The 13,295-nt window shown below is 39.1% G+C and overlaps 2 protein-coding genes across 2 annotated transcripts in view; both read right to left on the reverse strand.

Annotated features, from left to right (window-relative positions):
- ap1m3 (adaptor related protein complex 1 subunit mu 3) overlaps positions 1 to 2,067 on the reverse strand; it is a 33,005-nt gene extending 30,938 nt beyond the window's left edge. The window contains exon 1 of the mRNA XM_040031467.1: positions 1,852 to 2,067. Within this exon, the coding sequence (XP_039887401.1) occupies positions 1,852 to 1,893 (42 nt within the window). The 5' untranslated portion in view covers positions 1,894 to 2,067. The remainder of the gene's footprint in view (positions 1 to 1,851) is intronic.
- A 2,038-nt stretch (positions 2,068 to 4,105) lies between these two features.
- cunh1orf210 (chromosome unknown C1orf210 homolog) lies at positions 4,106 to 11,737 on the reverse strand. The gene is made up of 4 exons (XM_040031471.1): positions 11,568 to 11,737; positions 5,830 to 6,364; positions 5,440 to 5,625; positions 4,106 to 4,459 (listed from the first exon to the last, which is right to left on the reverse strand). The coding sequence occupies exons 2-4, from the start codon at positions 5,876 to 5,878 to the stop codon at positions 4,257 to 4,259; spliced, it is 438 nt and encodes a 145-aa protein (XP_039887405.1). The 5' UTR covers positions 5,879 to 6,364; positions 11,568 to 11,737; the 3' UTR covers positions 4,106 to 4,256.
- Positions 11,738 to 13,295: the final 1,558 nt, after the last annotated feature.

Consider the following 13,295-nt stretch of genomic DNA (forward strand, 5'->3'; position numbering starts at 1 on the left):
TCTGTACAATAAGACATCCAGGCAACGACGGGACTGATCCTTCTCCCTAATGGGTAATGTTGTCAAGCATATAAGGCTTCTTCAGCAATTCTTTTTTTTCTTTGGCCCCACATAAATTAACTCTACAAGCTAATAGAGTCATATGAAGTAGTAAGAAATTGTAGAAATACTTAAAAAAAAAATACAAAAATTAATGAAAACAGCAAGTACTGCGTCATTCATGATCCTCATGACTTTCAGTATCATTTCCACAAACACTGTTTCATTGTCCTAAGAATAAGTTACGGTTAGAGAAAATACATGGTGAAGATAGTCTTATCCTTTTAATGAGTTATTGGGGTCATTTATAATTCCAGCTGTATATTTATATGTAACATTGTGATATTTATAATCCTAAAAATGTTTCCCACTGTGAATGTGTACAGCTTTTCATAGTGTTTTTCCGGGAAATAGGCTGCCGGTGGGGCAAGGATAATGGAAAGGTGTTTTCCAGGCTCATCAACAGACCCTAAAAACAAATATATATATTTATGCATTAGTTTAACCATTTTTAGCAATATTGCTTTTTCAAAATTATTTTATCATTACTTTCCACTTTAATCACCACATTTTAATGTTTTACAGTGGAGCACAGCTATTAGGTCTAGAGTAGCAGGAGCCCTGAAACTAACTCCAACCCTCTTGCAGAAAAATCACTGTAAAACTATAATTACATTAAACCATTTTAGAATAGCTGTCATAGATAAAGGAGAGAGTATATTTACAACAAACACAATAGGAAGTCTATACAACATAATAGGGTCAAAATTTACCACACTCTGTCATTTTAATCACTAAAATAGTTTGGTCAGGTGGTAGACCAAGCCTAGCATTATGGTTACAGATACTTGTTACTTGTTTTGTCTAACTAAACTTACACACATGTTAGAACTGAAACACTTAAATCAGGTGTTTCAGTATTCTGGTAAGATGATCAACATAAAAATAAGTATATTTTTTGCAAAAATAATAAATAAACTTGAGACTTGTCTCCTAATGTGAACGTTAGCTGGTTTTCTCAGGCTTTTACGAGAGCAAACCAAAACAGTGATGGGTTTGTAAGCTACCCAAACAAACTAGATCAACTAAAAACATCACATTTTGCTGTGGGTAGTTGCTTTTTATGACATTTATGGTTGAAATTATTAGATTGGACTGATTAAGGTTATGTAATAATAATAATATCAAATAAGTATTCATGAAATACATAAAAGTGACAAATCCTTACTTTTAGGACTGCAGATTTTTTGTAAGGCACCCAGCTAAGTTAACTGATGAGTACAAATTTACAAATAAATGACATTTTCACCTTGAGATCACTAACCCTCAAGCATTTCACTTGAGTTTGTCTCTTAAGATGTATTTCTAATGTATGTCATCCTCATGTCCACACACATATCCCCATTATTTTAAACTAACCACTGTATGGTTTATTGCATGGCATGTAAGGGCTGCCCAAGGTAAAGTTTTAGACCTCGAAATAGGACACATCACGTACAATAAAGGCTGCATCGCTGCACAAGAACAAGCCCTCTGTGTATACTGAACATTGGTGAAACGAGTTTGACAAGTTGAGCTTCTCTTCCTGTCTGCTCTGTACGGGTGGTTCAGAGTTAAATTAGCAAAGAGTTTTCGACAAAGAAAAGTGTATGCGGCATGTGATGTACAGCTGCAGATTACGCCAATAAAAATGAAAATATCCTGTGCGACTTTCTCCCCCCCCCCCCCTTTTTTTTGGCAAACTGACTATATTGAGGCAGGTGCTGCGTTGATAATGTCAACTTCCTCACCAACAAGTCGCCACAAACTTACCTTTCCCTTCAGGTCCAGGATAAATATCGCTGACGCCGACATCTTCACGGAGAAAAATCCTCGAGAACAAGAAGTAGGCTAAATAATATCTGGGTCTACTGTAAGATATGGGTCACTTGAGTGGAATACGATTCGCTCCCATCATCCTCGTTCCTCCTCTCCTCCACACTGTACAGTCAACGCGTTTCGCTGCAACTCGCTGCTTTTCCGGATCGTAGCATCAAGCTAGCTACTGTCACGGAAATACGACTTCCGGCTATTTTCTTTTTAAATAAATAACTCCAAATACCTTAAGCAAATCATATTTTAATGTTTCTGTTCTTCATAAATAATACATTCAGTGGCACATTACTTTAAAAATATTATTGGTTTCGTTTTTTCTACTCCCACAGCCCACAATAATTTTGCAGGAATAGGCTGCCATCTGATTTACATTACTGTGACATTAAGACGATCTATATCTATAGATTAAACAGCGTAAAAAAGAAGTTTAACCTTTTCTGAATGAAAGGGAAAGTGATGATTAATGAGAGTGGTAATATTATTATAAGTATTATTTAGTTATTATTTTTTCTTGATTTTTGGCATGGTAGTGGTGGGTGCGTGGGTGGGGGGTTTCTAAGACATGAGACACACCCATCATAGCAAACGACGTTCAATTATCCATTTATTTTGAAGGCGAGATCGTCTTTTTCCGGTTTCGGTGTCAACTTTACACGCCGTGTTTCCGGGTGCCTCGGCTGACAGCTTCACAGACCTGTCAGCCCCTCTCATCATCGGCGTCGTCTCCTGGGATCCGAAGCGCTGCAGGCCTCTGCTCGAGGCGCACTTTCAGGCGTTATTATGGTTGTTTATAGCATCGTCGCAAAGTTTAAATGGACAGGTGAGTGTAATGATTCCACTCTGTGTCCAGTGAGACAAGCAAAATACACAAATTAATGGTGGAGAAATAGCCCTCAGAAATAACCCCGACAGATTTCAGTTGAAAATACATGACAATGCAGCAAGGGTTTCACTTACAGGTAGATATTTATTGAGGTCTAGCTGACTTTGTGTACACATCTCAGTGCAGTTTCTTAAAAACAGGATTCAAAAGGTTGAAAAGTAACTGCAAGTACTGCTTATGATATATGTGAGCTGCAGTACAATTTAATTTTTAAAAAATGACTGTGGCAGATTAAAAATAATAATAATAATAATAATCTACCGTAACAGCACAAATGAATGATATGACTCTTGTAATTTTCTTGTAAGGCAACATCCAAAACCATACAATTATTACAATGAAAGTCAGAAAAAACATTTTAAAAGAAAACGGTGCAAGTGTTGTACAGTACATGGTACTTAAAGTACTCTCACTGAGCAAAGCAATGTATGCTCTTGTTGTCAGTCTTACTTAACTATGGCTATGCGTCGGCATACGATTAATTAATAATCAGTGCTATCAAATCAAATCAAGTAATCAGTTAATCAGCTAAAAAAAAACTGGCTTAGCTATGTTTCCCACACCAAATGCAGCTTTGCATGAGAGGCGTGAGAGGAAGCTGGACATCTATACTGTGTTACACTAAGGCCTCACAAATTAGGCAGCTTGTCACTAATCAGTCACTGATTCAGCTATGACCTGAGGCCATTCGAGTAAAGGGGGAATAGAACTCGGCACACTCTCAAATATACCAATGAAGAGAAATAAACGGAGTTCTGGAATGGGGGAAAAAATATTTGAAATGATGCTGAGGTAATTGAGAATTTTGAAAGGACAAGTGATCAAGAAAATCGTATCAAGCTGATATCAGAGACTGGCAAAGAATTATGAAAAAAAGCTAACTATCCCTGCTAACAGGAAAAATAGTAGCTTTTGAAGCTGAAGGCGTACTTCCTATTTTTCTTTTTTTTAAAACAGGGTATACTTCCTTTTTTTACAAAAAAAACAAAACAAAAACAAAGGTGTATTTCCCTTTTTAAAAAGGTGTACCTACGTGTTTTTTTTTAAAGGTATACTTACATTTTGTTTTGTTTTGTTTTGTTTTTTTTAAACAAAATTTACTTATTTTTTTAATGGGAGATATTTTTGTTCAAGTACATTTTCAAAAATCCAGCAGTTTCCATGATATGTGTTTTTAACGCAAGCCTATTCTCATAAGAACATGTTGAAATGTTCTCCCACACTGAGAACTACTGCCATGATAATGCGCTTGACATCAGGATATTCCTTTCCAAGCTCTCCAGAAATAATGGATTTTTTTTTTTTATCTTTATGCATCTAATCAGTTGTTAACCAAGGATCAGTTTTTGAGATAGAAACTATGAAAACCCATGGAAAAGGATCAGATGGAGTGAAACGGATAGCTCACTTCTGGCCCAAATACCAGAACAGTGGTTCAGAAGGTGTGGAGACATCCCTTCTAACCAATGCTAAACTCACTGTCATAAATCTCTTCCTCCGTGTCCTCTTCTATGTTCTCGGCCGCTCTCTCGGCCCTCTGTCTCTCACTTGTCGGGATATAGTTGTCCTCAATGAAGCCGTCGTCATCCTCCTCGCTCACTGGAGGCATACAGTGAGGGTGCATTCCACGTCCTCCGTGCATGGTAAACCCCACTTCCAGGCCTGAAAACAATGAGAAAAGAAGAAAAGAGCAAATAAAAAAAACCCACAGCCAAGAATCATTAGAAACCAAGTCCGGTAAGTCATTCTGTCCAACCATGTTATCAGCATTTGCAAATATAAAAAGACTCGCCGAGTAAGTCAACAGAGCGCAGACGGCTTTGGATTTGAGGTATCAATTTCTATGAGCTCTTAATTGCTGTATTAGCTCTTAAAGACACAGTTCTTCTAAACAGAAGATCTCCTGCAGCCTAATAAAAGCCTAATAAAAGATTTTCAAAAGATAATTGCGCAGTCTGGTTTTGCTTCAACTGTAAGTCTGCATTTCTCATTTTTGGAAACATTATGCAAGCTATTTGCCTGGACATGGCATCCGAAGTACAAAAATTAATTGTTGCCGTGTTGTTATGTGTTCATTGGCTTAGATGATATTTTCATTTCCACTTGGAGGCAGTTCAATGCACTGTGAACACAGCACTGGACACTGATCTCCAGTAGTGTTTTTGTCTTTTTAAACTCAGATATTTAGTCATTGTTGTGCTGCGTTTTGGTCTCCCTCAGCTTCTAAGGACTGCTTCTTTTTTTATCTGCTTTTAATTTCTGACCATCTACAGGAGCTGGTTGTTTATTTTGTCCACAAGCAGCAGGGCCGGAAAACAAAGACAATGAGCTGGAAACCACTGTAGCGCTAACAGTAACTGCAGAGGTAGCTTATAATTCCTGTCATTCATCATACACATAATCTTTTGGTCTATTGTTGATTAAAAAAAAAATGCTTTAGGCTGTGACAAAGCACACTATGAGCACAAGTACACTTTTTTTCATATTGCTGTTTTTCTTGTGTAATGCTTTCTTATCCAATCTGTTGCATGAATTTATAGATGTTAAATGTACTCTGGGCATTGGCTCTGCTTTCGGTTTTGAACGTACAAACAAATGTCAGCATGCAGTAATCTCTAAAATTGAATTCATAAAAAGCAAACCTGATGGGTCACAGTGGCTAATAGAATCACTCTCCCTCAGCCGCGTGTGTCTGTAGCTCGCCAGGAAGCGCCGAAACACCTGATATTTAGCCATAATGGCAATAATAACAGTGACCAAGATGGCTGCGACGAGGACGGCTACGAAGAACTCCCAGCTGTGACCGGTCTGTTTGGCTGTCAAAGTGTCTGTAAGAGAAGACAAGGAGTCCCATTCCAGTTAATCAGTGTGGTTTTGAGGTGGCACAACTGTGGAAAGAACCCAGATACCCGCATTAAGCTTCAACTATGGGGAACTGTATTTACTGTCTTCTGCCGTTAGAGCAGATGCAGAGACAAATTTCCTGCTGATAAACGTTCTATCTGACATTACTAAAACAACTGAACTCTTACCATTTTTTGCTGCTGTTGGTAAAGCTGTGCCATTTAGTGATGGTTCCATTTAGCTTTGCCTCTTATTTGTACAGCCTCTTCTAGAAAGAGACCTCCACTTTGTAGTTCAGTTTGCTTCTTGATGAATGAGGCTTTCCTCTTGCTTTGCGGTACCATTAACTCAAGCGTGAAACCATGGACTGCAGGCGTGTCAAACACATATGTCACTCTCTTTCTACAAGATCCAGCAGACCCTTGAACTCCTTTTAATTGAAGCTGGCACTTTTCAGTGGTTTGTGTTATATTGCCTTGATCTAATTAAAGCCACTGTAGGATTCAGAAGTGATGTTGTAGGGCTGGCATCTCCCCAGATGAGGGAGTTAGTTGTCTGTTGACTAGTGAGGAGTTTAACTTTCAGAGCGCCGCTTGGCGGCAAGGTTGAGTGACTGGGGGGGAGGCCTCAGTTCAGTACCAGCTGAATGGTGCTGAATGGTAATCGGTTTATGCATGCAATGAAATATGAGCCACAGACCTCTTGCTGTAGTTACATATGGATCTGGAGAAAGTAGAAAAGAGAAGAAAAGAAGCATGAATATTTTTATTTTACACACTTTCCTACAAAGGCATCTTACAAAACTGGGGGAAAAAAGCTCCTCAGTTATGTAGATTACCAGTAAATGATACCCATGTGCATTGGTGCTTTGAAATCTTTGTGGCATTAAATGCATATTTCATAACTAAGCCATACAAAACGAAACTGAACAATCAAACGGCTTAAATATTTCACTAAGTATCTATGGAGAGTGAGTGTTTCATCATTAAAGGAAGCTCTTTTAAAGGTTCTTTTAAATACTGAAATTATCACTCAGCACGGGCTGTCAGGAAATCAGGAGGATATCATGCACAATAGGAAAAGTGTGTCACAAACAGGAAGTCCCACATACTGTAGAACCCTTCCTTTATGCTACACAAAACACTGGCAAAATGAGTCATCTGTGAGTGTGTGTGTGAAGGAATCTTAACTTTGCATGTTTAACAGCTTCCTACAAAACTTCAGACTTAATGGGCAAGAAGATCTTACATTTGTTGTTTATTATAGAAAAATTAAAATGGAATTTCATGGAAAATCAGTGCTGAGAGGAAATTCCATCTAATTTGAGCCACATGGGAAAAGTGCAGCATCTTGGGACTTCACTTCCATTTGTGTTGTGTAGCAAAAAGAAATGGGGAACAGCCTGCCTAGTTTGGCTGAAAGCCAGAACTCTCTACTGATGTCTGCAAAGATCACAATTTTTTAAAGCGATAAAACAAATCTTGCTTTTATGAAATGAAACAAACACATTATTAATACACGTGTGATCCTCCCTGACAGAGCCAGAATCGGCGTTTCCACCCACTTTTTTCCCCAAAAATTAGCTAACCAGCTGTCAAATGTATCATCATATTTCCAGAATTGGCAACGCGCACTGGATTATAAACCCCCGTGTTCTGCTTACATTCAGGAACTCGCTTGTTCCACTTGTTGTATTTTGTTGACAGTAGCATATCAGCGATGTTCTTAATGCAAATACAAACCTGTCGTCCACAAGAGAACCTTTATGCACAGCTATTTGCAAAGTAGACTCATATTTGCATGCACAGCACTACGGGCTGACCCCCTGTATTTACACTGGAGCTGCAAAAATGCAGTCAAATAAGTTTTGCTCTTGTCCGTGATGTCCATTCTTAACTGTTTTTTACTAGGACCTACAGTATATGTTTATGTTTGTGATCTAGATTTTAGATCATAACTTTTTTTTTTTTTTTTTTTGGGGGGGGGTTGCTAAAAACCTTTATATTGACTGTAGATAGATTTGTAGCTCACTATAAATATAGAAATGTGTCTTAGTTAAATAAAAGAAGCAACACTGTATTGACACTTTACATCACAAGGCAATTGCCCTTTGCCTGTTGGAAGACAGTCTTGTTTCCACATAATCACTGTGTCTCAGATGGACTACAGTTACTCTCATACAGATTAGAAAAGGTTTGCAAGTATTGCCACCAAATTTATAATTGCAGACAAATTGTCATAACATTCCAGTTGATCTGGGTTGGTTTTGTTTGCACTGATGAGCACAGCTTGTCTGCGATGCATCTATCTGCACAGCCTGTTTTCACTCCCGACGCGTAATATACCGACGATTTGTCATGTCCTGAAGCGTTCCATGGGAACGGGAAAGGTGATATCGTGGATGAAATCGAATAGAATGACGCTCCTACGGTAACACACGTTCCAGCTGTGCAATTCAGCCCTAACCATGACCACCACCTTAATCATGTTAGATAGTGTTTTCCAAAGCGATTTAAGTAAAATAAGTGTACATGTGTAGATTCATTTCAAAAGGTTCTCATGTTTCCTAGTTTTTCTGAACTCGTAATATAGGGACGTGTTGGGTGGCCAAAAGGGTAATACACCGACCATTTGTCACCTAGCGTTTAATGTTACACTTTGGGAGTTGTTCTGCAATAGATGCATCGCAACCGCTTGCCAACCTCTTGGATTCTGGGTGTATTCCTATATAAAAACATGGTTGATAAGCACCTATGCTATTTTGTAGTTAAATCGTTGTCTTGCAGGGGCTACCTCACTTTTTGTGGGAAAGTTAATGTGAATGTGAATTCCTATATTCTTATACAACAACGGATTTGTTATTTTTATCACATTGCCACAGATGAACCACTGTTTCCACTAGTGTGACTGTAGAAAAAGCAGTTAAGTGGCAGTAAAAAAAAAAATCAACATGTAAACTGTAACTGTTATAACATCTAAATTAATTTTTGCAAACCAAACTGACGCATCTTGGTTTGGTTTGCACATTGGCTGGACTGATTTATAGTCAGCAGTGATGGGAAGTGCTGGAGTAGTCATGAATATTGCAGCCTGATTTTATTCAGAAGGCTGACCCACTGAAATTAGGCCTTAGTGACTGGGTGACCTGCTCCGCCACAGTTCACAGGAAGAGCGCAGAACATTGGTTCCCACAATGTGACAACTATGACTTTGGTTTTTATGACTTTGTTCCTGTACCAGCTTCATAAAAAAAGTTCAAACCAACTATGGTTTATAAAGATGTAAAGACGAATTTACAGTGTCTTTCTTTCCCCCAAAATAGTGGTGGTTGCTTTAAAGGGCGTGCTTAAAATTTCTGTGTTTCTTGCTCGCTTTCTTGGCTCTGAGGTGATTTTTCACAGCAAGAGAGCTCCAGCTCCTTAGCTGTGGCCATTAGGCGACTTCCCCTTCATCTTCTTAGGCTATTCTCTTCAGCAGTGTTGGCTGTAAACACACCGACAGAGCTGCCTTTATCTCTTCCCGTTCTGTCCTCACACAGGCGTAGCAAAACATACACATCAACCCGGAGCCAAGAATATGTGTGTCAGAGTGCGACTGCGCACTGCCGCAGTACATTTGTTTGTGCTTGTATGCGAAGTTGCGTCTGTGAAAAAGCTGCATTTGCGCCTGTGTTTGAATATCACTCTCAAACGCAAGGAGCCAGTTTTTTGCAGCCTTACTTTGTTTCGCCTCTCCAAATTGTGAGTCCAGCGTCAGTTTGTAGACGCTAATGATGGCCAGAGGGCGTGAAATGCTCTCCCTGTCATCAAACTGAATTAAACATCAAAATTATGTTCCGCTCACGGAGTGTGAAGAGGCTCCTTTGAAAAGGCTAACTGTAAGCGGTTTGATGCTTTCAAATCTGATTACGCAACAGGAGGTGACACCAAATTATATGGTAAACTTCTTTCAACTTATGTAACAGCGAGCCAGAATCAGACATGAAAAACAGGCTTTTTGATAAGCACTTATCACAAAAATGGATTTACTTTTCAGCTCACACTTTGCGCTCTCTGCCTGGCTGAAATAATCACCGATATTTATATTCAAACCACAAGCCGTCCTCTGGGTGACCCTCACCCCAACAATCCACAGTGCAGCGTGCAGGCCTCCCCCTTTGCCTCTTATCCCACTGCCAAGTTTTGTATTTTTGTCTTCCTTTGTAAATGTGTGGAGGAGTCAGGCCATGCTATTGTTTGTCTGTGATGATAGGCACAAGAACTAATTGAGCAGCGGGTTTAAAAACAGCTGGCAGAGACATTGTTTATTAGCCTGATTATTTAACTCACATACTGGAAGTATGAAAGCTACGCCCTGAAAAATGATTAGTGTATTGTGCTGGCGTTGTCTAACTATACCCAAGATCATAATAGCTTAAATGAACTCGCAAATGACATGTTTGGTTTTTGTCTTTTGGTCCTGGAATAATGGCAGTGTCAACAGAGAAGCCTCAGCCACACAAAGAATAAACCCAAGCTTAGGGATGGCTAATTAAAAAGATAATAATCAACCTGCAGCAAGACCAAAAACTACGTTATTTGATATTTTAAAGTTACTTTTAACACTTCCTTAATGAAACTCCACACATTTAAAGTGGGAAATTATAGACATGTGCTGTTTAAAAGAGAGAGAGCCGTTAATGGTGTTCTTTTGTTTGGGGTAAAAACAGCAGGTGGAAAACATGTCAGTGAGTATTCAGCAAGGGTCATTCGGACACTATATGAGTAAAAGAGTTCATAAATTGTGTGCCATTTTGCCGTGACTTCATGCGAAATAAGGTAAAGGTTTGAGTAGCTTTAAGATGAGTAGCAACTACAGAGTGGGAGAAAGGGTTTAAAGGTTGTAGTGTTCGACTGTTCTCTTAAAGGTTATAATTTTACCCAAACAAATCACTGAGATAAAACATGTACCTGCTCCAAAACCTTTACATTCACCTTTGGTTAAAGGTCGGCATCAAACTCCTTAGGATCTTTGAGTTTTTATTATATCGGTTAAAATGTTTTTGCTGTTGTTGGGGTTGTTTTCTTGAGATATGAACTCTTTTAGCTGCTGTCATATGTTAAACATTAAAGTCTTTTTCTTTTTTCCCGTTTACAGTGACAGCTGGGTAAAAGCCACTAGCTAAACCTTAGCTAAAACTAAAGCTAATCCTCACCTGACTTGGCTACAATTTCTGCTGTCTCTCTTTGGCAGAGAACTCGGTGCTGACAAGTCCTACAGCTCACAGTTTACCAAGCCTGTGGTGTTTTATTCAGAGCCCGGGCTCCAATACAAACAGTATTGTAGGAACTACACACAGCAGAAATACTGCTTATTGCTTTTGTACATTTTGAAGGTGCTGCAGATGCACTCATTTTCGATGGTACAATATACTTTGAAATAATAAAGCACAGCAGTGAGCACACAGTTCTGAACCACTGTGTGCTCAGTTTGTAGGGCAGTGCAGGTCATAGAAATGTAAACATGCTTTGATATTGTGTTTTTTCTGTCTATAGAAAGAATGGCCTTCAGCTGCTGCAGCACTAAATGACTCCACTGCAGGAAAAAAAAATATGTTACTGATTTCCACTGTTAATGAAAACCATATTATTTTTTGATATACTTCGGATTTTTCTGGCAATGCGTGCCTGAAACTGTCCCCCTCCTTCAGTCGTAACCAGTCGAGTTGTAAATAAAAGTATGTTACACTTCATGGTTTTGGAACAGCTAAATACTCCTTATTTTTTTTATTTATTTATTTAAATTTCTCCCATTGTGATATTGTTGCACAATATTACAAAGATATAATTCCTTGTCTCAGTTCACAACCAAACCAAAACACATATCCCAGTGTGTGGAAGACACTGGCTACCTCTCTCTTCTACAAGCTGTTGATTTAAAGCCTTACCTGGTCACCTGTCAGAGTAGATCTCCGTGGCTCGCACATTTCATGTCGACCTTAGCCACATTTTCTCCTGCCTTCCCTATGAAATGGAGAAATGTTATGCAAAGGTTGAGCGAGGTGTGCTCAGCAGCTGCTTCCGAGAACATCCAGTTAATAGGTAACTTTGTAACTAAGGTACGCTCTCTCTCACTCCCGCCTCCTGCCTCTTTTCTGGCCAATGGCACGGCTGACCTGGATGGAGCCAATGTTGTTGTTTTTGCACTGCCAAACCAGGAAGAGGTAGAATTTGACTTATGAGCTGTATTCATATTTTCTTTATATGTAAATACCCACATACAGGTGCAACTATATGATTTGGTCTAACCTGTTTTTTTGTTTTTTCTTTCTCAAACACTGGTATCCTGTTGCTGTGGATCATATAATCTTGTTTGTTACGTGCTTTGTGCGTCCCCTCTTCTTGTGTATCGTAACTGTAGTTTAATGCCATCCCTTACTATTTAAAATGCAAACTATTGTCCAAGACCTCCTGAGATCAGAAAGGAAATCAGACAAGATAAATTTTTTTGGGTTGACAAGGAGTCATGTTTATGTAAGACGCCGCCCGCTGGAGAGGACAGACCTCTGAAAGGCTCTGAAAGGAAAAGCGAGGTGACCCTGAAAACAATAGGGCCACTTCCTGGCCACTCATCAGTGCACCCTGCATCTTTACATCTCCCTTCCTTACTCTTCCTCTTTCCCTCCCTCCCTCCATATGTTCCAGGACGCTTCAGCTGGATGTCTTGGAGCCGATGACATATATGTAGATAGGTTGGGACACTGAAATGATTGTGTGTGTGTGTCCACCACCACGTCTAGGGCTGTTTGATGTCACTTTCAGCCGTGCCTTGCGTAAACAGCATTCCGTGTTTTAGTATATGCTGCAAAGACCTAACCTGTGACTACACTTGTGCATTGTGGGAAAATCAGTGAAGTGCAGTAGCAGCAAAGAGTTAAACTGTGATAAGGGTGTCTTCCTGTACATGCTGAGTAGACACAATATTTAATGTCACATCTGATGATGAACATGTTCAGTATTTCCTCTCATTTCAACCCTGCTTCGTTCTTTTCTGTTAAATACATCGGTATATTAACCAGCTAACCACTTACTTGATCTGCTGTTTGATGCTGCAGTACACATTACATAGCATTTGTTTTCTTTAATGCTACTTTCTGCCACAGTTTGAAACACCAATGATAAGAACTACAGGAAGGACCTGAATCAGCAGAGAATACATAAGACCATAGAAATGAGCTGAAAGATGTTTAAAGATGCTGTAGATGAGCTGCTTCAACAGAATGAAAGACGTTGTTGTTCAGTGTGAGTGACCTCACCCTGAATCGTGACTTTTAACGTTGTTCATCATGGTGACTCTTTTTTTTGCGTGACGTGCTGTAAAACATCTACTGTATTTAGCATCTACTGGATTTGTCAGTAAGTTTGGCAAGCATGTGTTTTTCTTTAAATCGCTGTCTTTTGGTCTGAGTTCTATTTCAATAAAGTAAAATGTGAACAGTATAAAAATCAGATAGTAAAATTAAAGTTTTTTTTTTTTTCAGAAACCTTTCAGAAACCAGAGTTTAGTGGTGAACCAGTCATCCAAGTCCAAGGATGAATGCTTCTTCAAAGCATCTACTTTAATCAAGCCCTTACCTAATTCTACCCTGCCTTAAATGTAGTCTTTGTTAAAATAA

The sequence above is a fragment of the Simochromis diagramma genome, unplaced genomic scaffold (genome assembly GCF_900408965.1).
Source record: "Simochromis diagramma unplaced genomic scaffold, fSimDia1.1 OVJJ01000284.1, whole genome shotgun sequence".
NCBI classification, from domain to species: Eukaryota; Metazoa; Chordata; class Actinopteri; order Cichliformes; family Cichlidae; genus Simochromis; species Simochromis diagramma.